Genomic DNA, 24,113 nt, shown 5'->3' with positions numbered 1-24,113 from the left:
AGCTATTCAATTGTTTCTGCCGACAGGCGTGATAACAATTTCAGCTCACTACCCCGGGGGGGTGTGGCGAGCTGAAATGCACGTAAAGAGACCAGTTTGGGCACCCAAATGGAACTTTGCACGCTCGCGCCCATTCGTTTAGTCTGGTTTAGTGGCTTTGCGTGCCTAAACATGACTCTAATGGGCGCAATAAAAAGGAACAATTGAATATCGCCCCACAATCTCCTGTCACTTTAGACGTGGGTCGGGCCCGATACAACAATTGAATATCCCCCATAGTTTACATTATATGCCTGTATGTGTCCTAATATTCATTTTTATCCTTAGAATTCATTTTCTATACAGGGTTGTGCAGCAGATGAGTTAGTTTTTACATTTTAGCTTTTGCCCCAGTACCGCTTTAGGACATGTTAGAAATGGCCCTCATCAAGTATCCACATCAGCACTATTCCTAGCATCAGCACCTTTATATCCCTGGCTACACATACAGTTATATAGCGCCACATGTAACGGCAGCCAGTGTTACTTGGGTAGCGAGCAGCTTCATGGAAGAGATTAGCCGCTACTGTCAGATCTGGTTTCTGGACATGATGTTAAGTGGGAAGAAATGAGCAGTGTTGTCAGGATGCATTATAGAGCTGCGAGGAGGACCAGGTTGGCTGGATTATTAATGCACGATGTATGGAGCAACAGAAAGGTAGACAGCAGGTGCCTTCAGTCCAGCCCTATGACAGGCTGTCAGTCACATCCCACTTCCCGCAACGCAGAATTCTTATACATTCAGTGCATAAACGTCATTGTAGACATTACCATATATTTACATGAACATTAAAAATAAGCAACTAAAGGTGAATGAGCATGTAACACATTACACAGTCCAGGAAGCACATTCCATAAATCTGCAGGTCTTTAACAGAAAGCCTTGTTAACAGTGTAATGTCTTAGCCCAAATACTGTATATTGGGTTGTAACATTTCTGCACAGGACATATATGTAAAGGGTCAATATTTATGAATTTACTAGAATACAGATTAAAAAAAATGAAAAATTAGAATTTATGGTCTAGACTCTAGAATGTAGCACCAGAACTTTTACAGACTACGACCATTCTAAAATCTGCAGATGCATAACGTGCCCCCGATGCCCATATACAGGTTAATATGGAGAGCTGCAACATAATAAGATATAATGGTTATTAATAGAGAAGGAAGCAATGTATAGGAACATTTTTCATGTCTTAGACACACTTGTTATATTGGGTGAAGCACATAGAGTGGGATTCCATTAGAAATTCAGTTTGCCTATCAGGATGTTTAATACTTGCGCAGTGTCCTGTGCTGTATCTAAGCAACCTATCATCCCTTCATCCACTGCCACATGATCTAGTGTAAAGGAGAGGAGTAAGCTAGCTAAAAGCCTGGCTACAAAAATAAATAAATGAAAATAATATATTATAACAGCCTGAGCCCTGAGCAGAAGGAGATTTCACCAAGAGAAATAAGGCGCTGCGCTTGTATCTCAGCACAGTGAGATTTTGGGGGTCATTCCGAGTTGATCGTAGCTGTGCTAAGTTTAGCACAGCCACGATCATGAACTCAGACATGCGGGGGGACGCCCCGCATGTCAGTGCCGCCATTCCCCCCCCCCCCACAGAAGTGCAAAGGCATCGCACAGCGGCGATGCCCTTGCACTTCAAGAGTAGCTCCCGACCAGCGCAGCTTTAGCGTGCTGGCCGGGAGCTACTTATCGCTCCCCGGCCCGCAGTGACTGCGTGTGACGTCACGCAGCCGCTGCGGGCCACTCCCCGCATGGTCCAGCCACGACTGCGTTGACCGGACCGCGCCCATGAAACGGCGGCCCATCGCCCGCCTCTGCCTGTCAATCAGGCAGAGGCGATCGTAGCGCAGCGACGGGCGGCCATGTGCCGGCGCATGCGCAGTTCTGACCCGATCGCTACGCTGCGAAAAACTGCAGCGTGCGATCGGGTCAGAATGACCCCCTTTCATCTGTTCTTTCACATAATTCCACAATTAGTATCCAGATGATAGATCTACAGCAGAGGTTCTCAAACTCGGTCCTCGGGGGCACACACAGTGCATGTTTTGCAGGTCTCCTCACAGAATCGCAAGTGAAATAATTAGCTCCACCTGTGGACCTTTTAAAATGTGTCAGTGAGTAATTAATACACCTGTGCACCTGCTGGGTTACCTGCAAAACATGCACTGTGTGTGCCCCCGAGGACCGAGTTTGAGAACCTCTGATCTACAGTGTCTAGATAGATAGGTAGGCATTCAAAGGTCGATACCATATGGTCCAAAGTTCGACGGGTACAGAAGGTAGACAGATGAAAGGTTGACAGGTACAAGAGGTCGACATGAAAATAGTAGACACAAGTTGTTTTTTTAGGCCACATCTTGTATATTCCATGATATGTGACCACTATCAGTACAAACGTGTAAGATCGCCACACTTCGGGCAAGGTGGGATCACTCTGCTACTGCTGTGCTGGCCACAGTTTACTATTCCCAGTCATAGTCCTCATGGATTATAAATCAAGCAGATCTTGGAAAAATGTGAAACCCCCTCCCAAAAACAAAAGTATCGACCATTTGTGTGTCAACTAATGTCATGTCAACCTATTGAACCTGTCCATCTAATGCATGTCTGCCATGTGGTGTATCCATAAAAAGTTACAGTGGAAGCTATAGAATTTCTGCGTATAGCGCAAGTACTGTACATAAACATTCCTTATTGGTAAAGGTTTCTGTGGAGAAAGGAACACTCGACAGCTTTTATCCATTAGACAGAGGGGGGAATTTACCATGCAATGAAGCTGTAGCTTTGCAACCTCTATGGAAAGTATTGTTCCAGAGCAAAATATTTATTCACTATGCAGAAACGGGGCAAACAGTTGAAAAATCATGTATGGATTGGATACTATTGTTAAGCTTAATGGCAGAAGAGTTCCATTATGTCAGGTAGCTCAGCTTTTTTTTTTTTTTTTTTTAATACACAATGTTACTCTAAATAACACTCAAGAATAATAAAAAGCAGCTTCTGCATTTTTTTTTACCATCGAGAATGGCCCACTGCCCATCTATTTCAGTGTGCTTCAGGTAGGAATCTTCTATAGTGGGGTCATAATCGGGCACAAATATCTTCTGGAAAAACTGGATTGTGAGGGCACTTTTCCCCACCCCTCCATCGCCCACTACCACCAGCTTGTAAGTGGGTAGGTTCTCACTCAACACTGCACTGGTAGCCATGTTGTTCACAGTAGCTTTGCTGGTACCTAGTGGGAAAAAATAAGGTCTATTAGACACAATGTAAGAAAGTGGATGCAAATGACTAAATGGGTTAAACTAACATCACAAGAACAGAAGTGGCTGATTTGTCAAGCGACATCACAGCTGCCTTAAAAGTTCTATAATGTTATGGTTGATGCTGTAGTTGCCTTTGTAGCTCCTTGTACTTTATGTAGCTGGGGGGAAAATTCTAGCAGAAAATTTCCATTGCAATACTAAATAATTAGAGGTTCTGTCCAACATCAATACACAACTTAAATGGATAGATACAATGAAACCATTGTCATTTGATGCTAACCTCTACATGCATGCTACAGTATTCTGAAGGGGTCAATTTACAGTTAAGAACAAACCCAACTATGGCCTAGCATAACCATAAAACTCAGGGTCAAAAGCATTAGCTGCTGTGTGCGTGACCCACACAGAAAAACACTTAATTAGTTTTTTATATACATAAAAATAGATTGTAATTGTAATTCTTACCCAGAAAATTAGCAGAGCAGTGGTTCCAAAACTCTGTCCTCAAGGACTCCAAAACAATTCACGTTTTCCAGATACCCTCACAGAATTACAAGTGAAATGTTTAACTCCACCTGTGAATCTTTTAAAATGCGTCAGCGATGCAATGCACCTGCTCGGTGACCTGGAAAACATGAACTGTTGGGGGTCCTTGAGAACACAGTGGCAGATGTATTAACCAGGAGAAGGCATAAGGAAGTGATAAACCAGTGATATGTGCAAGGTGATAAAGGCAGCAGCCAATCCGCTCCAATATGTAAATTAACAGTTAGGATCTGATTGGCTGCTGCCTTTATCACCTTGCACATATCACTGGTTTATCACTTCCTTATGCCTTCTCCAGGTTAATACATCTGCCCCCAAGTTTGGGAGCCACTGGGGGTAATTCAATGGTTTTTCCCAGCAGCTACCACTAGAGGAAGCAAATGGAGCAATTCAATTGTTGCTCTGTTTAGACGTGTGGCAGCCACGGGGATGACATTTCTTCTTGCAGCCTCCTGAGGTGCGAGAAGAAATGTGTGCTAAGTCGGCACTTTGTGCGTCCAAATGGGAGTTTGGATGCCCAAAGCAGGAAGAGCCCACATTACGATGTCTACAAAAGGGCTATAACCAAGGATCTCAATGCTTACTGTGTTCTACAACTTTAATAATATGCCACTTCTGCCAGTGCCATCAGCAGTATTGCCACTATGGGCCTAATTCAATGTTGATCACAAAAGCAAAATCTTCCTCTAATGGGCAAAACCATGTGCAGTGCAGGTGGGGCAGATGTAACATGTGGAGAGTTAGATTTGGGTGGGGTGTGTTCAAACTGAAATCTAAATTGCAGTGTAAAAATAAAGCATCCAGTATTTACCCTGCACAGAAACAATATAACCCACCCAAATCTAACTCTGCACGTTATATCTGCCCCCTTCCCCCTGCAGTGCACATGGTTTTACCCATTAGAGGAAGTGGCAAGCATTTACATGGCAAAATCAACCTGTTTTTGCCATGTAAATGATTGCCATTTAAAAAAAAAAAAAAAACAGGAGAATTTTACCAAAATCTCTCACTTTCTTATTCTCACACCTTATTATATTTGTCCCTATATGTTCTTTAGTCAGTTTATGAGGCTCTCTAATGTAGATATAGCTATGTATCTGTGACCTCCATCCTTCCATTTTCTGGAACATCATTTCCATAAGAGACTGAAGAACCCTCCTGGCATAGTAGGCCTAAAATGGCAGGAATGAGCATGCCTAGATGAGTTCCACTGGGACTAGAGATAAGTCTGTAGATACACATTTCCAGAGAAGAGTTCCCTGTATCTGTGGCAATGCGTTATGCCTGATCCCATTATAGGGGTGTAGTACGGGTGACCGGCGGTCTCCTGACCGCCGGTCACCTTACAGACGCCGGGATCCCGGCAGCATACCGACGCCGGCGGGGAGGGGCGAGTGCAGCAAGCCCCTTGCGGGCTCGCTGCGCTCGCCACGCTGCAGGCTCGGTGGCGACCAGCGGTCGCCACGGGTTCTATTCCCACTCTATGGGTGTCGTGGACACCCACGAGTGGAAATAGTCCCTGTTGGTCGGCATGCCGACCATCGGGACAGTGAGCCGTCGGGCTCACGGCGGAGGTCATGTGACTGTCGGTCAGCCGACCGGCGGTCACATGACTACCACCCCATTATAGAACTCCCTAAGAAGACAAATTACTGCTTTACATTCCCAAATTCCCCTCCTTCTATTCTAATTTCGGAGCATCTTTTCTCTCCCTGAGATAAACCCCACAAATTCCCTCCTTCTTTCCCTCACGCCCCAGACACACATTCAGCTAACATACTGTTATGTAGGCGATTGTTATTTATAGGCATGTTATGTATGCATTAGCTTTGGAAAAATTCTGCACATTTTAAATTAGACAAGAACATTTTTAAAATAAATATACAGTATACTTCACATGATCTCTCCACAGATTACATGAAATACATATAGACGGCCGAGTAACATTATTAGGACCACCAGCTAATAGCCAGAATAACCGCCATGTGCAGCACGGACAGCAGCTTGACATGCTGTCATTTTAGACACGTCTGGTAGCCCCCAGGTTAATTTTGACGGTGAGCTGCTCAACTGTAGCCTGTCGGTTGCCCCTTACACACCTTCATAGCAGACATCAATGGCATATGGTGATCCGCAGTTTCCACGTCCGTTATTCGCAATGGTGCTATTTGTCCAGTCACGATACACATTTACCACAGCAGCACACGAACAGTTCACAAACTGCGCTGTTTCAGAAGTACTTCCACCCTTGACGCAAAAGCAGATGATCATCCCTTTTTGCAACTTTGATAAATCGCAGCTTTTACCAATGATAGCAACGAGTGATGTTTGCAGACAGCCTATTGCACACCTTATATTCCCACCAAGTTAGCACACAACACGTGATGTACTTCATGGGCTACGCGCTGCTGACACCAAATGTAGGAGGTGGTCAGAATAATGTGACTAGACCATGTATAAACCTTCTGATTTGAATTGAATTAAGACTGAACCAGGGACAAATTTTGATCTTCTAAACAAAAACAAAAAGTGGTGAATGGCATCTGCATGGCCTAATCAGTGAGCTGTATGGGGGAATTCAATTAGGTGCAAGTTTGCAAAAGGAGATAAACTTGCACACTTTGCCTATAAATTCGCACACTGCGCCTTTATGCGCACAACCAAAATTCACACAATTCAATCATAAATTACAATTTATAATTTTGTCCAAAAAGTGAACTGAGAAAATAGGATGAAAAAGTGGGGAGACCTTCCTATATCCCCAAAAAGTGACAACGTAATTAGCAGAGTCATATAGAATGTTATACCCCTTTTACACGCCACTAAAAACCTGGGTTATTGCGGTGATAACCCGGGAGTCACTCGGTGTAAAAGGGTTACCTTGGGTCCAGTTGCTCTGAAATCCAACCCGGCTAGCTTGCAGGGATGGTCCTGGGAAGGACCCGGGTCGCTGTGCCGTGTAAATGGGTTAGCTGGGTCAATGTGACCCGTTCACTGCATATAAGAGGAGGCGCCTGGAGACCATTTAATCTCCAAGCGCTGCCTCCGCATATGTCAGCAGTGAAAGCAAGAACCGGCAATAGAAAGAACTCGTGTACGGCTCCCGGGTGCGACCCATAATTTTTGTATAAAAGCGGTATTAGTGAGCATAAGGAAAGTACTGTACCTTTTTAAAAAGGTGCAAATGGCTGATTTGTGCAGTTTTTTTAAGTTAAATAACGTAAAAAGCTTACAAATTTTGATTAACTACAAAGGAATTTAACGAAAAATGCAAAAGAAAAGTAGAAAAAAAAAACCCAGTCATTTGAGGGTAATTTAAGGCCACTTCTAATTTTTTTAATCTAAAAAAAAAATAAAAAAAAAATAAAGCTATTTTTCATTTAAATAAATACTTTCATTAAAGTTGGGGTGCATAAACTAATGAAAATGTTGAATTTAGGGTACTGTTTTTTTCACCTGGGGAAAAAAAAAAAACCGACCTGTAATTACAGGTTGAGTATCCCTTATCCAAAATGCTTGGGACCAGAAGTATTTTGGATATCGCATTTTTCCGTATTTTGGAATAATTGCATACCATAATGAGATATCATGGTAATCAGGGGTTAAAGTGAGCCGGAACGGGGCGGAACTGTGTTCCGTCAGTTCCACTTTGAGACGAAACACAGTTCCTCCTCCTCACCTAACCAGATGTGCGCCGGCGCCGCAGGGAGATGCCGGGCGCCCGCTCTTCCTGCACAGCCGGCGGCAGGAGCTCACTACTGAGCTCCTGCTTCCGGCTCCTGGCTCAGTGCGCGCTATGAAGAGAGACGTCATGACGTCTCTCTCATAGTGCTGGGGAGCGGAGTGAAGCGGACGCCAGGAGGATCACAGCGGGAGCGGGGATTGGTAAGTATGGTGTTTTTGTTTTTTTTTAAACATGTGACTACTACTGGGGGCATAACTACAGGGTGGCTATACTACGTGGGCAAGCTACTGGGAGCATTACTACTTGGGGCAAACCTACAGGGGCGCATTACTACTGAGGGCATAACTACAGAGGCACATTACTAGTGGGGGCATAACTACAGGGGCACATTACTACTGGTGGTATAACTACAGGGGCATTACTACTGAGGGCATAACTACAGGGGCACATTACTAGTGGGGGCATAACTACAGGGGCGCATTACTACTGGTGGTATAACTACAGGGGCATTACTACTGGGGGCATAACTACAGGGGCTGAACTACTGGGGGGCATTACTACTTGGGGCAACTACATGGGGCAAACCTACAAGGTCGCATTACTACCGAGGGCATAACTACAGGGGCACATTACTAGTGGGGGCATAACTACAGGGGCGCATTACTACTGGGGGTATAACTACAGGGTCATTACTACTGGGGGTATAACTACTTGGGGCAAACTACATGGTGCAAACCTACAGGGGCACATTACTACTGGGTGCATAACTACATGGGGCGCATTACTACAGGGGCGCATTACTACAGGGGCGCATTACTACAGGGGCGCATTACTACTGGGGGCTAAACGACTGGGGGCATTACTACAGGTGACATTACTGCTGGGGACAATACTACACAGGGGCATTACCATTAAGGGCATTACTAATGGGGGCACTACTAATGAGGGCATTGTAAAGGGGCACTTCATAAGGGGCATCACTCCTGGGGACATAACGGGCACTACTACTGGGGGCATTGCATAAGGGGCACCACTACTATGCGCTCTATATAAGGGGCACTACCACTATGGGCACTACCAGTACAGTGGACATTGCATAAGGAGCACTACTACTGTGGGCATTGTAAAAGGGGCACTACTGCTGTGGGCATTATGTATTACGGGGTGCTACTACTGTCGGCATTATGTGTATTGGGGGTGCTACTACTGTGGGCATTATTACTATTGTGTGACCACGCCCCTATGGGCACCGGGGGGGTGAGTTCCACCACCTCTCTACGACCACTTCAAGCACTGATGGTAATGGGACCCATGTCTAAGCACAGAATGCATTTATGTTTCATATACACCTTATACACACAGCCTGATGGTAATTTTAGCCAATATTTGTAATAACTTTGTGCATTAAACAGAGTTTGTGTACAATACATTAAGCCATCAGAAAACAAAGGTTTCGCTCACTCAAAAAATTCAGTATTTCAGAATATTCCGTATTTCGGAATATTTGTATATGGGATACTCAACCTGTACTGGCCCAATTAAACTAATTGAAAACTTCCAAATGCCTAATGAGTCATTAGGGAGGGTGTCCAAGGGGTTCTGAAGCAAGTCCCAACATTTTTACCTTAAAATAAAGGTTTTCCCTACGTTTTCACCTGCTCAGGAGGGTGTGGACAAAAACAGGCAAATATACTCTGAAAGCGGAATGCAAGTTTGGAATTGAATTGCAAATGTAGGACATCATTCAGTAAGGACTGCAATTTCTGCTAAAAAGCAGTTGCTGTGATCAAATACTTGCTGTCCAGAAATAGAGAAAAACTGCCCATTGCAGAAATTGCAAATGCATCGCAATATGCAGTGTGATCTCAAAACCATATGCATTTACCGGAACATCTAAGATTTTTCCTATCTGCGCCAGGCAAGGTCCTCCACAATTCTTGTGACACAAGAGGCTGGAAGTGGTCATAGCTGACGTCAGAGGCCCTCCTTAAAAACTCCTGGGCACACCTACGTTTTTTCAGACACACCCAGAAAACGACAGGTTTCTGCCCAGAAACACCGGCTTCCTGTCAGTCAAACAGTGGCTGCATTGCAATCACAGTGTGTCCGCATTTTCTGTTGCTATTTTTACTCGTGCATGCGCAATGGGAACGCTGCGGATATGCAGTCATTCGATAATCGACCAGATTGTGAATTGCAAATTTTGCAATCCTTACTGAATGTGGTCCGTAATTCGCAATGTGAATTTGCAATAAATTCGCCTACTGGGACCAAACGCTCACATAACTGAATTCCCCATAGTCTTAAAAGTTTGGTCAAGTTTTTCTAAACTCTGTTTGCAGGCTGTGTGTAATGAACAGTTCAGTAATAGTCATACTGCTGGTTACTTATGAACACTTTTCCTTTAGTGCGCATTGGGTCTAATTCAGTAAGGATAGCAAATTCTGATAATCAGCAGAATTTGCTATCCTTTGGATCACATGCTGGGGGCCACCCATCGCTGGGCAAGGCCACCCAGCATGCTGACCGGCGCCTCCCCCCCATTGATGAAGCAGAAATTTTGATTGCCTCGCAATTTCTGCTTCATCGTAAAAATTATTGATGCCTCCTGCTGGCGCAGTTTAGCTGCAGCCGCAGAACACCCGGCTCCACCTAATCTATCATGGTGGCTCCGTGTGATGTCACGCAGCCGCCGCGATCACGCCTCCCATTCACCCTCCTCTGCCCCCGCGATGCTCCGTCTCCTCCCTGGAAACGGAGCGTTGCCCGCCTCCCCCCACATCCGGCGACTGCCTCTGCCTGATTGACAGGCAGAGGTGAACGCATTTTCTGCGGTCTCCCAGCAGAAAATGCTGGCGCATGCACAGGACGGGTGCTGAGAATGCGCCCGCATCTTTTTCTCATAAATTGCAGTTGGATCGCTTAATGCGATCCAACTTGAATTAGCCCCATTATTCCAAGTTGAACTAATATTCTTAATAAATTAATGTTAAATTCTACTGCAGAGATTTTCAACCTTTTACAACTCGCGGCACACTGAACAAGATTTAAATATTAAATGGTATAATAAAGCACATAAAGATTTCTTTTCAGAATGATTTGGAATTAAGTATTGGAATTGGTATTAATTCCAAATCATTCTGAAAGGAAACCTTTATATGCTTTATTATACCATTTAACATGTAAGCCAGGTATACCTATCAAGATAAATTACATATAAGAAAGCCATATAGGAATAATACATTTTTGAATTGGGATCAGTATATAACCCACAACTATTCCAATTCTTTATTTGCATACATCATTTGAAAACCTTTGGAGGACCACCTTTAAAGAAAATAAAAGGGGAAGGAAGAGCACTCATACGACCAACATACCCCGTTATCTAGGATAAGTATTAGCCATTTGCTTTTCCTCAGCACAAATCCTCTTTTACCACTTTTTATCACTTTTCTGTACTTTCTTTGGATCCTTTGGGAAAGATCCAGGTAAAGGGGGGTACACACGGAGCGATAATCTAAGCAATCTGACTAGATTTCTTAGATTTTCAGCAAGATCGCTCTGTGTGTAGCCCTAACAGCGATAGCGATGCGCAGCACCGCGCATTGCTATAGCTGGTGCTAGATTGGCCTGCCGTGCAGGCCAATCTAGCGGGTCGCTCACTTCACCCGCTGGGTGAAGTGAGCGGACCCCCCCCGCACGCTCAGCACAGATCGCGCTGTGATGAGCGGCAGGAGAGATGTGTGCTGAGCGGTTCGCTCAGCACATATCTCTCCCGCATCGGCCCGTCTGTATGGGCCTTTAGAGTGGGAGGCAGCAGAGATTTGAACAGGAGCGCCAAAGAATTTCCCTAGAAACTTTTTTGCAAGATTTAAATATTGCCAAGGCACACTCAGATATAATGGTGATACATGGTGCAGTTGCGTGTCCTAGGATGTCATGTCGCAGCTTCTCCATAGGTAACGCCTGAGCCAGATCTGAGAAAGCCAGAAGAGCCCAACACTGGCCGGGCCCAAAATTAGAACTGGCTCTGCAACCACTAAACCCACCAGCATTGATCGTTCCAGGGCCTCAGTAGCGGCAAAACACTGACAGGTCTGGCTGTGCTTCTTTGGCGGCACACCTGGAGACTGCTCAGGGCACACTAGTGTACCACGGCACAGTGGTTGAAAAACACTGTTCTACTGAATTACTGACATTGCAGACATACACAGTTGCACTGCATCCAAATAGCTGAGTTATGCATTCCATTACAAACCGGTTTATCTGTGTAGTGTTTGTATGTTCTCATGTATTTGAGGGAGGTTCTCCGATACTACAATATAATTTTGGAAAGTTACTCTAGTGAGCTCAGTGCATTTATTTTTTTGACAAGTTTAGTGATTTGCCCGACAACGAAGAGTCGTTAGGACAAACCGTTCAAATTATCCTAATGTGTACCTATTACATCGCTAGCAACACACGCTCCCACAGGTTGCTAGTGACATCCTCTGTCACCTTTACATGCAGCTCAGTCGGGGGACGTATGCATTTGCCGATGATGGCACCCCTGCCGGATCAGTCACTCCTGATCTCACCGAGTACACATTATCGGTTAATGTATACCCAGCTGTAAAAGTCCTCAGAAGCAGTCTAGCAGTCAAAAAGTTCAACTTGACAGGTTATTACCACATGAATCCGTTCATATCCAGGAATTGTTTGTTTTTGCAGTTTCCTAGATTACAAACCAACTCCTCTGTCCCTTCATTTTCTATTGTGCCTGGCGCCAGGTTCTACACTCTACATTAGAATAGAGCATTATACAGCTCTGCAGCTGCCAGCGTGAAATGGCCTAATTCACTTCCGATTCATGACTTAAGAATGCGATGGTTGCAAAACCAAAGTGTGAGCATAAGACACCAGTGAGTCAGCAAGAGAATGTGAAAAATAAGTGATTTTTTTAATGAATAGCTTTCATGCAGTATTAACCCCTCCACGTCAGGGTGGTCTTCTCTATGCCGAATGTCGGGATACCGGCGCCGGAATCCCGACACCGACAACTATTCTCCCTCGTGGGGGTCCACGACCCCCCTGGAGGGAGAATAAAATAGTGTGGCGCGCGTAGCGCGGCGAGCCCGCAAGGGGCTCCTTTGCGCTCGCCACGCTGTCGGTATGCCGGCGGTCGGGCTCCCGGCACCAGTATGCTGGTCGCCGGGAGCCCGAGCGCCGGCATACCGTACGACACCCCCACGTCAGACCTCAATGAGAGAAGTGAGACTATAAGATACAGATGACAGATACAAGCTGCTTGTATCTTATCATCAACTAAGGACAAATCTACTGTGCAGTATTTATTCTCGTGCCAGTCAAGTTAAATATGAGATTAGAGTTTAAAACAGTGGGGTAACATTAGGATTAGATCTAGCAGACAAACTATAAATTATAAATAATCCTTCCTATGACTTAAGTACAACTAATGTGTCATGTATTATCTAGAGCAGTGGTTCTCAACCTGCAGTGATGCTCAGTGGTACATAAAACATTTCAGTAATGGCTCGGAGGGTGGGGTGTTGAGCACTGATACCAACAGTGGCGCACACAGGGGGGTTTCTGAGTACCTGACCAGCCAAATTCTTTTTATCTGAGACTGAGACAGCTGTCTCCATCTCAGTACAAACCGCGACCGCTACTGCGATCGCAATCACTGAAGCTGCTGCTGCACAGAGCTCTCGTCGGGGCAGAGCTCAGGCTTCACAGCAGCCAGTGCCGGCGTGACGCATACAGCACTAGACTCAGGAGGGAGCTGCTCTACTGTAGAGTGTGAGTGACCGTCCGTCACTCACGCTCTACACCGCCGCGGCCACCCGCTCACCAGCCCGCTCGCCCAGGACACAGCACAGACTGAGCACAGCACAGCTGTGTGTCCTCCTGGCTCCCAGCCCTCCCGCGATGGAGGGAAACGGGGAAGCCGGAGACTGACAGTGCAGCATTTGGTGACGAAGGGGGAGCTGGAGCTGCACTATAACAGAGAAGGTATGTGCTTCTGCATGGCTGGCAGCTCCCCCTTTATACTGTATGTGCATTTGTCGGTATGCCTCTGTACAATGTGTGTGTCAGTGTACCCATATACTATGTGTGTGTGTGGCAGTGTGCTTCTGGTCCCTGTGTCTGTCAGTTGGGATGTATTTGGGTGACACCGACACCGGGATGGAGATATATATATATATATATATATTTATTTATTTATCTAGAAATGATACAGCGCCACTTGTGGGGTGGGTTCTCAGTAAAGAAAGTGAATTAAAAATTACTAAAAAAAAAAAAACACACGTAACCTAGTTAAAGGTGTCTGCCAACCCTTAAGAGTGCAATGCTGGTACAGTACTGCTAAAAAAGAGTATAGAATGGGGGGATAAGGGTAACGGCAATTAGTGTTGTTTAGAATAAAGTCACTAAACCTTAAAATTTGAGCCAAAAAATATATAATAATACAAACAAGTTTTTAATAACACATAAAAGTGGAATAAAACATAAAAAGTTTTTCAAAACATTGGTAAAGCATAAAGGTCTTTGTAAGAGGTAAGGAGTTCTGACTTAACTTAAAATAGGCAGGGGGGTCAGTGCAGTTTTATTCCACTTTTATGCGTTATTAAAAACTTGTTTGTATTATATATTTTTTGGCTCATAAATTTTAAGGTTTAGTGACTTTATTCTAAACACTAGTCGCCGGTACCCTTATTATATATATATATATTTCTCTAACGTCCTAAGTGGATGCTGGGGACTCAGTCAGGACCATGGGGTTTAGCGGCTCCGCAGGAGACAGGGCACAATAATAAAAGCTTTAGGAATCAGGTGGTGTGCACTGGCTCCTCCTCCAAGCCAGTTAGATTCTTGTGCCCGGCCGAGAAGGGTGCAATCTAGGTGGCTCTCCTGAGCTGCTTAGAATAAAAGTTTAAGTTAGGTTTTTTATTTTCAGTGAGTCCTGCTGGCAACAGGCTCACTGCTACGAGGGACTTAGGGGAGAGAAGTAAACTCACCTGCGTGCAGGATGGATTTGCTTCTTAGGCTACTGGACACCATTAGCTCCAGAGGGAGTCGGAACACAGGTCTCACCCTGGGGTTCGTCCCGGAGCCGTGCCGCCGACCCCCCTTGCAGATGCCGAAGTTGAAGAGGTCCAGAAACAGGCGGCAGAAGACTTTCAGTCTTCATAAGGTAGCGCACAGCACTGCAGCTGTGCGCCATTGTTGTCAGCACACTTCATACCGGCGGTCACTGAGGGTGCAGGGCGCTGGGGGGGGCGCCCTGGGCAGCAATGTATTATACCTTTTTATGGCTAAAATACATCACATATAGCCCTTGAGGCTATATGGATGTATTTAACCCCTGCCAGATCTCACAAACTCCGGGAGAAGAGCCCGCCGTTTTAGGGGGCGGGGCCTATTCTCCTCAGCACACGGCGCCATTTTCCTGCTCAGCTCTGCTGTGAGGAAGGCTCCCAGGCTCTCCCCTGCACTGCACTACAGAAACAGGGTTAAAAACAGAAAGGGGGGGCACTTATTTGGCGATATGATTACATATGTGAAAATGCTATAAGGGAAAACACTTGTATAAGGGGTTGTCCCTGTATAATTATAGCGTTTTTGGTGTGTGCTGGCAAACTCTCCCTCTGTCTCTCCAAAGGGCTAGTGGGTCCTGTCCTCTATCAGAGCATTCCCTGTGTGTGTGCTGTGTGTCGGTACGTGTGTGTCGACATGTAGGAGGACGATGTTGGTGAGGAGGCGGAGCAAATTGCCTGTATTGGTGATGTCACTCTCTAGGGAGTCGACACCGGAATGGATGGCTTATTTAGGAATTACGTGATAATGTCAACACGATGCAAGGTCGGTTGACGACCTGAGACGGCCGGCAAACAAATTAGTACCTGTCCAGGCGTCTCAGACACCGTCAGGGGCTTGTAAAAACGCCCATTTACCTCAGTTGGTCGACACAGACACGGACACTGACTTCAGTGTCGACGGTGAAGAAACAAACGTATTTTCCTTTAGGGCCACACGTTACATGTTAAGGGCAATGAAGGAGGTGTTACATATTTCTGATACTACAAGTACCACAAATAAGGGTATTATGTAGGGTGGGAATAATCTACTTGTAGTTTTTCCTGAATCAGATAAATTAGAGTGTGTGATGATACGTGGGTTTCCTCCGATAGAAAATTATTGGAGGTATACCCTTTCCCGCCAGAAGTGAGGGCGAGTTGGGAAACACACCTTAGGGTGGATAAGGCGCTCACACGCTTATAAAAACAAGTGGCGTTACCGTCTCCAGATACGGCCGCCCTCAAGGAGCCAGCTGATAGGAAGCTGAAAAATATCCTAAAAAGTATATACACACATACTGGTGTTATACTACGACCAGCAATCGCCTCAGCCTGGATGTGCAGCGCTGGGGGGGCTTGGTCGGATTTCCTGACTGAAAATATTGATACCCTTGACAGGAACAATATTTTATTGACTATAGAGCATTTTAAGGATGCATTTCTATATATGCGAGATGCGCAGAGGGATATTTGCATTCGGGCATCAAGAGTAGATGTGATGTCCATATCTGCCAGACGATGTTTATAGACACGACAGTGGTCAGGTGATGCAGATTCCAGACGGCATATGAAAGTATTGCCGTATAAAGGGGCGGTCCATCGGACCTGGTGGCCATGGCAACAGCTGGAAAATCCACTTTTGTTACCCCAAGTCACATCTCAGCAGAAAAGGACACAGTCTTTTCAGTCTCAGTCCTTTCGTACCCATAAAGGCAGGCGGGCAAAAGGCCAGTCATATCTGCCCAGGGTTAGAGGAAAGGGAAGAAGACTGCAGCAGGCAGCCCATTCCCAGGAACAGAAGTCCTCCACAGCTTCTGCCAAGTCCGCAGCATGACGCTGGGGCCATACAAGCGGACTCGGGTGCGGTGGGGGGTCATCTCAAGAGTTTCAGCACGCAGTGGGCTCACTCGCAAGTGGACTCCTGGATCCTACACGTAGTATCCCAGGTGTACATTGGAAATTCGAGACGTCTTCTCCTCACAAGTTCCTGAGGTCTGCTTTACCAACGTCTTCCTCCGACAGGGAGGCAGTATTGGGAAAAAATTCACAGGCTGTATTCCCAGCAGGTGATAATCAAAGTACCCCTCCTACAACAAGGGAAGGGGTATTATTCCACACTATATTGTGGTACTGAAGCCAAACGGCTCGGTGAGATCTAAAAGATTTGAACAATTACATACAAGGGTTCAAATCAAGATGGAGTCACTCAGAGCAGTGATAGCGAACCAGGACGATATGGTGTCACTGGATATCAGGGACGCTTACCTACATGTCCAAATTTTGCCCTTCTCACCAAGGGTATCTCAGGTTCGTGGTACAGAACTGTCACTATCAGTTCAGACGCTGCCGTTTGGATTGTCCACGGCACCCCGGGTCTTTACCATGGTAATGGCCGAAATGATGATTCTTCCTAAAAGAAATATGGACGCTTTCCTGATAAGGGCAAGGTCCAGAGAACAGTTGGCGGTCGGAGTAGCACTATCTCAAGTAGTTCTACGACAGCACGAGTGGATTCTAAATATTCCAAAATCGCAGCTTTTTCCGACGACACGTCTAATGTTCCTAGGAATGATTCTGGACACAGTCCAGAAAAGGATGTTTTCTCCCGGAGAAGAAGGCCAGGGAGTTATCCGAGCTAGTCAGGAACCTCCTAAAACCAGGAAAAGTATCAGTGCATCATTGCACAAGGGTACTGTGAAAAATGGTGGTTTCTTACAAAGCGATCCCATTCGGTAGATTTCACGCAAGAACCTTTCAGTGGAATCTGCTGGGAAAATGGTCCGGATCGCATCTTCAGATGCATCAGCGGATAACCCTGTCTCCAAGGACAAGGGTGTTTTCTTCTGCGGTGGCTGCAGAGTGCTCATCTATGAAAGGGCCGCAGATTCGACATTCAGGACTGGGTCTTGGTGACCACGGATGCCAGCCTGAGTGGCTGGGGAGCAGTCACACAAGGAAAAAATTTCCAGGGAGTGTGATCAAGTCTGGAGACTTCTCTCCACATAAATATACTGGAGCTAAGGGCAATTTACAAGGCTCTAAGCTTAGCAAGACCTCTGCTTCAAGGTCAGCCGGTATTGATCCAGTGGGACAACATCACGGCAGTCGCCCACGTAAACAGACAGGGCGGCACATGAAGCAGGAGGGAAATGGCAGAAACTGCAAGGATTCTTCGCTGGGCGAAAAATCATGTGATAACACTCTCAGCAGTGTTAATTCCGGGAGTGGAAAACTGGGAAGCAGACTTCCTCAGCAGGCATAACCTCCACCCGGGAGAGTGGGGACTTCAGCGGGAAGTCTTCCACATGATTGTAAACCGTTGGAAAAAACAAAAGGTGGACATGATGGCGTCCCGCCTGAACAAAAAAAAAAAAAAAACTAGACAGATATTGCGCCAGGTCAAGGGACCCTCAGGCAATAGCGGTGGACGCTCTGGTAACACTGTGGGTGTACCAGTCAGGGTATGTGTTCCCTCCTATGCATCTCATACCAAAAGTACTGAGAATCATAAGAAGGAGATGAGTAAGAACGATACTCGTGGTTCCGGATGGGTCAAGAAGGACTTGGTACCCGGAACTTCAAGAGATGCTCACGGAAGAACCGTGGCCTCTACCTTTAAGAGAGGACCTGCTCCAGCAGGGGCCTTGTCTGTTCCAAGACTTACCGCGGCTGCGTTTGACGGCATGGCAGTTGAACGCCGGATCCTGAAAGGGCATTCCAGATGAAGTCATCCCTACCCTGGTCGAAGCCAGGAAGGATGTAATCGCAAAACATTTTCACCGCATTGGGCGAAAATATGTTGCGTGGTGTGAGGCCAAGAAGGTCCCTACAGAGGAATTCCAACTGGGTCGTTTCCTACATTTCCTGAAAACAGGACTGTCTATGGGCCTAAAATTAGGGTCCATTAAGGTTCAAATTTCGACCCTGTCGAATTTCTTCCAGAAAGAACTGGCTTCAGTGCCTGAAGTTCAGACGTTTGTAAAAGGGGTACTGCATATACAGCCTCCTTTTGTGGCACCTTGGGATCTCAATGTTGTTTTGAGTTTCCTAAAGTCACATTGGTTTGATCCACTCACCACTGTGGAATTAAAATATTTCACATGGAAGGTGAAGATTCTATTAGCCCTGGCTTCAGCCAGGCGTTTGTCAGAATGGGCGGCTTTATCATATAAAAGCCCTTACTTAATTTTTTATTCTGACAGGGCAGAATTGAGGACTCGTCCTCAATTTCTCCTTAAGGTGTTTTCTGTTTTTCACATGAACCAACCTATTGTGGTACCTGCGGCTACTAGGGACTTGGAGGACTCCAAGTTACTTAACGTTGTCAGGGCCCTGAAAATATATGTTTCCAGGACGACTGGAGTCAGAAAATCTGACTCGCTGTTTAGCCTGTATGCACCCAACAAGATGGGTGTTCCTGCTTCTAAGCAGACGTTTGCTCGCTGGATTTGTAGTACAATTCAGCTTGCACATTCTGTGGCAGCCTTGCCACAGCCAAAATCAGTAAAAGCCCATTCCACAAGGAAGTGGGCTCATCTTGGGCGGCTGCCCGAGGGGTCTCGGCTTTACAACTTTGCCGAGCTGCTACTTGGTCAGGGGCACACCCTGACTGAGGAGGACCTGGAGTTCTCACATTCGGTGCTGCAGAGTCATCCGCACTCTCCCGCCCGTTTGGGAGCTTTGGTATAATCCCCATGGTCCTGACGGAGTCCCCAGCATCCACTTAGGACGTTAGAGAAAATAAGAATTTACTTACCGATAATTCTATTTCTCGTAGTCCGTAGTGGATGCTGGGCGCCCATCCCAAGTGCGGATTGTCTGCAATACTTGTACATAGTTATTGTTACAAAAATCGGGTTATTCTTGTTGTGAGCCATCTTTTCAGAGGCTCCTTCGTTGTTATCATACTGTTAACTGGGTTCAGATCACAGGTTGTACGGTGTGATTGGTGTGGCTGGTATAAGTCTTACCCGGGATTCAATATCCTTCCTTATTATGCACGCTCGTCCGGGCACAGTATCCTAACTGAGGCTTGGAGGAGGGTCATAGGGGGAGGAGCCAGTGCACACCACCTGATTCCTAAAGCTTTTATTATTGTGCCCTGTCTCCTGCGGAGCCGCTAAACCCCATGGTCCTGACGGAGTCCCCAGCATCCACTACGGACTACGAGAAATAGAATTATTGGTAAGTAAATTCTATATATATATATATATATATATATATATATATATATATATATATATATATATATATATATATATATATATATATATATATAAAATTTTATATAACTGTATGCAGAAACCCCCCTCGGCAAATCCTGCGTTTGCTCCTGACCAACATTGTGCAGATTGCTGTTAAGATGCTTGCCAGTGATACCACCTATTAAATGGACTACCAGCAACTAGGACTGTCCGTTTAAATGGCATGCCTTTTCATCTAAGAGTGCCTGTGGCCACCTACCACACGGATTACCAATGTGGTTATTTTATCAGTCTGGGGACAAGCAATACAGGCTCTCCATATTTACAAATTGGGCTTTTGGTCCTATGGATCCTGCAGATTGAAAGGCTTAAACTAAGTACACATTGTCCGATATTTTGGTCAGCCTGACAATCGGACGATTCTTCGGGAAATTGTAGGCATCAATATCTGAGCTACACACTAAGACTTTTTTTTTTTTTACTTAACAATTTTTTGCCATTGCATTTGCATATATGACAGTGATAGGAAGACAGGGAATATGGGAAGATTGAGAATGCACACACACATTGCTCGATATTGGGAGATTGTGGTGAATATTTTTGCTTTGGAACGACAGATCGGAAAATTGATCGTCTGTGTTTGTGGGCAAGATTCCCCGATTTATTGATGAAACGCTGAAACAATTGTTCATACACACTATACAATAAATCAGGCTGATATCCCAATTATTGTCGAATCAACCCAATAATTGTATATTAATGTGTACTTCGGTTAAGTATTCGCTTGTCAACGGAATTTGCTGAGCTATATAAGAGACTTAATAAATATAGGTTATATAATAAATTGTGTTTGAGAAGAGAGACTCCATTTCTTATAAGCAGCACGGTCATCATTTTTCCAGTGTTGAATATTGGTAAGCGCAGATCCAATCTATGGGCCTAATTCAGACCCGATTGCAGTAGCAAATTTGTTCTACAATGGGCAAAAATCATGTGCACTGCAAGTGGGGCAAATATAACATGTGCAGAGAGAGTTAAGATTTTGGTGGAATGTGTTCAAACTAAAATCTAAATTGCAGTGTAAAAATAAAGCAGCCAGTATTTACCCTGCACAGAAACAAAATAACCCACCCAAATCTAACTCTCTCTGCAAATGTTATATCTGCCACACCTGCAGTGCACATGGTTATGCTCATTAGAGAACAATTTTGCTGCTGCGATCAGGTCTGAATTAGGCCCTATGCGCGCTGCGCACTAATACAGAATTATGGGGTCTATTTACAAAGCCTTGGAGAGAGATAAAGTGGACGGAGATAAAGTAGCAACCAATCAGCTGCCAACTGTTATTTATCAAACACAGCCTGTGACATGGCAGTTAGGAGCTAATTGGCTGGTACTTTATCTCCGTCCACTTTTGCTCTCTCCAAGGCTTAGTAAATAGACCCCTATGATTGGTCTTTTGGTCCAACAAGCACATCTATTCTCACATTTCTCAGTTTTCTGTTAAGTTTGCAAATGCAGTTGAAAAGCAGAGTGCAAGTTACTGTCAGTAAAATAAGTCAAATCACATAATCTGCTGTTCCCAGAGTTCTCTGCACTGCAAACGCCACCGCAGCATAATTCATCCTCAAATCCTGGCACCTTCTCCAAGGTCTCAGGATACTAAGACTCCATATATTCTGCTTCCCGGCAACGTGGCAAAGATCTGAGCATTTCTTTCAAGCTGTCTCAGATCCTTTCAACAATCAACTGGTTACGAATGTTAATTAGATCTCGGAGAGCTGGATGTTCAGATGGATGATAGAAAAGAATAGAGCTAATTGGTGTCTAGTTGCTGAAATGCAGAATATTAACCAACTCTTCACCAGTGCATTTGGAGTAACAAATACAAACAGTGTTTTTTTTGTTTTGTTTACAAACCTAGAAAATGAGACCTTATCATCTTGTATATACTTTGGTTTTCTTGTGTAGCCCTTGTATTTTCCCCTCACAACATAAGTAGAACAGTACATTACCAGTCTCCATACCGAAACCTGGGTAAAGAGGGCCACTTATGAGCATGCATCAGTCAGCATAGGTGTTTTGAGAGCAGAGCAGTGATCTTTAGTCAGTGGCGGTTTTAAATGCGGGCTAGCAGGGCAGCTGCCCAGGGCTGGCAGGGTGACTGCCGCCATGTCTACTGCCTGCACAGTGCTGTCCGCTGTCTGCTTCCCACTTCCGGCCAGCTTCATGCTGGGTGGAAGTGAGGTATAAAGAGTGCAAGTGCAAGCAGAGACAGCCTTACTGGCGTGGCCGGACCCCAGCAGAGCTGGTGAGTGATCAGACACACAGACACACTCACTCACTCTATAGAGGGGCTCTTACTGGTGCAACATGTATAAGGGGCTTTACCTGGTGCAACATGTATAAGGCATTCTACCTGGTGCAACACATACTTGCCTACCTGACCCTCTCCATGAGGGAGAAAATGCTCTGTTCCTGGACTTTCCTGGTAATGTATGATTGCCATCACCTGTGGTGAAACACCTTTCTTATCAATTACCTAGCTCACCACAGGTGATGGCAATCATACATTACCAGGAAAGTCCAGGAACAGAGCATTTTCTCCCTCATGGAGAGGGTCAGGTAGGCAAGTATGGTGCAACATGTATAAGGGGCTCTACCTGGCGCAACATGTATAAAAGGGGCTCTACCTGGCATAATGTGTATAAGGGGCTCTGCTCTTGTGTAATGTATATAAGGGGCTGTAACATAGCATAATGTGTATAAGGGATACTACTGTGTGGTGTAATGGGAATTGGTACTATTCTGTGACCATGCCCCTTCCCCATAAAGCCACTCCCCTATATTTTTGCTGCGTGCCAGTGGCATGCACTGTCCCTGTTTTAAATGGGGGGGCAAAGGAAACGCTCGTCCTGGGTGCCTCAAGGTCTAAAACCTGTCTCCAGTCCATGTGCTGGCTACACATACTACATTTCCACCATTGCCTGGCTGTATAGCTAAAGTAGTCTTTAAAATATTAGTTTATGATGCAAAAAAATGACGTTATCAATTCACTAGTAACACAGTTAAGGGTCACTGAATTCTCAAAAATTCTATTTCAGCTCATATGAACTTCCTCCATTGTAAATTAGCATAGATATCTCATAATCCGGATTACAATGTCTAAAAGCACATATGCATTAATGTTAATTGTTAAATGTATGTTTTTAATGCGTAAATCTGCTTTTAGGCCCACTGTAAGAAAATATAAAAAAGGGAGGTAAATACTGCAGGTGAATGGACCTGCACACAAACTTCTGGACAAGATTCTATTTTGATATGGCCTGCAACTTTCTTAAGTATGGCATTATCTAATGAAAGCCTATGGTAAACACTCATTAAGCACACTATGCTGCAGGGAAGCTTCTAATGCGTTGTTAAATGCTAGGAAAACTGACAAGGTTGTTTCCACGCATGTGTGTATGAACGCCAATTGCCTTGGCAGCTTTTTAGAAATCCTGCCAATTTTTATTACACTAAAGCAATACAGGGAGGGAGGACACGTAGCAGCTTGATCATTGTAAGTGATGAGTACAAGTCTTTAGTTGCCATAAAACGAAGTCTATGGGGGAACAGATCAGACTGGACACATTACAGTTCTTGCCTGTGCAGCCATGTACACAGACTACATATTTCACAATAATGGCAAAATCCTCACCTCAAAAACCATACTGCTATTTGTCTGGTAGTAGTAACAAGGAGCACTATTGAGGGAAATAGTTGATAATTAGAAAAATCTGTTACTCATGTTTCCAATAATGATTGGCCAGTGCAGAAAAAGGATCTCCATGTACTGTATGACACAAGTCTGATGCCATCTGCTACAGGCTCACAAAACTCAATCATCCCATGGATTTGTGGAAATCTGCTGAAATTATTCCACATCTGCACTGAAATAGAGGGACAGCTGGCATGGGGTGGAGGAAGAGCCCATTACAGTCATGCCTGGCTGTATGTGGCTTCTCTGGGCCCTTGAAGTTATTTAGTCTTAGCACAAAGGGCGATTCAGAGACAATTAAGTGCAAAGGTTATGCTAGAATTATAGTATAAAGTTTAAACTGACAGCACAGTGTCTCAGTGCAGGGGTCCAATGAATGAGGAGAGCTAGCTAGTAAAAAATATATTTGTAACCATAAGATTTTAAAGGGACTAATACAATGATATACTTCTAGCACAACATTTGCAATAAAGTATCTATGATCTGGCCTTTGTGCTAAGACTTAACAACTTCAAG

The 24,113-nt window shown here is 45.0% G+C and overlaps 1 protein-coding gene across 2 annotated transcripts in view; it reads right to left on the bottom strand.

Moving 5' to 3' along the window:
* Positions 1-24,113, bottom strand: part of MRAS (muscle RAS oncogene homolog) — a 69,515-nt gene that overhangs the window by 19,085 nt on the left and 26,317 nt on the right. Inside the window, exon 2 of one of the 2 annotated variants that reach the window (XM_063933981.1) lies at positions 3,074-3,292. The exons of the other annotated variant lie outside the window; for it this stretch is intronic. Within the exon in view, the coding sequence (XP_063790051.1) occupies positions 3,074-3,266 (193 nt within the window). The 5' untranslated portion in view covers positions 3,267-3,292. The remainder of the gene's footprint in view (positions 1-3,073; positions 3,293-24,113) is intronic. 2 annotated transcript variants of the gene reach the window in all.

This window comes from Pseudophryne corroboree, chromosome 7 (assembly GCF_028390025.1).
Source record: "Pseudophryne corroboree isolate aPseCor3 chromosome 7, aPseCor3.hap2, whole genome shotgun sequence".
Lineage (NCBI taxonomy): Eukaryota > Metazoa > Chordata > Amphibia > Anura > Myobatrachidae > Pseudophryne > Pseudophryne corroboree.
Note: the sequence above shows the minus strand (reverse complement) of the source record. Positions and strands in the feature narration are given on the sequence as shown.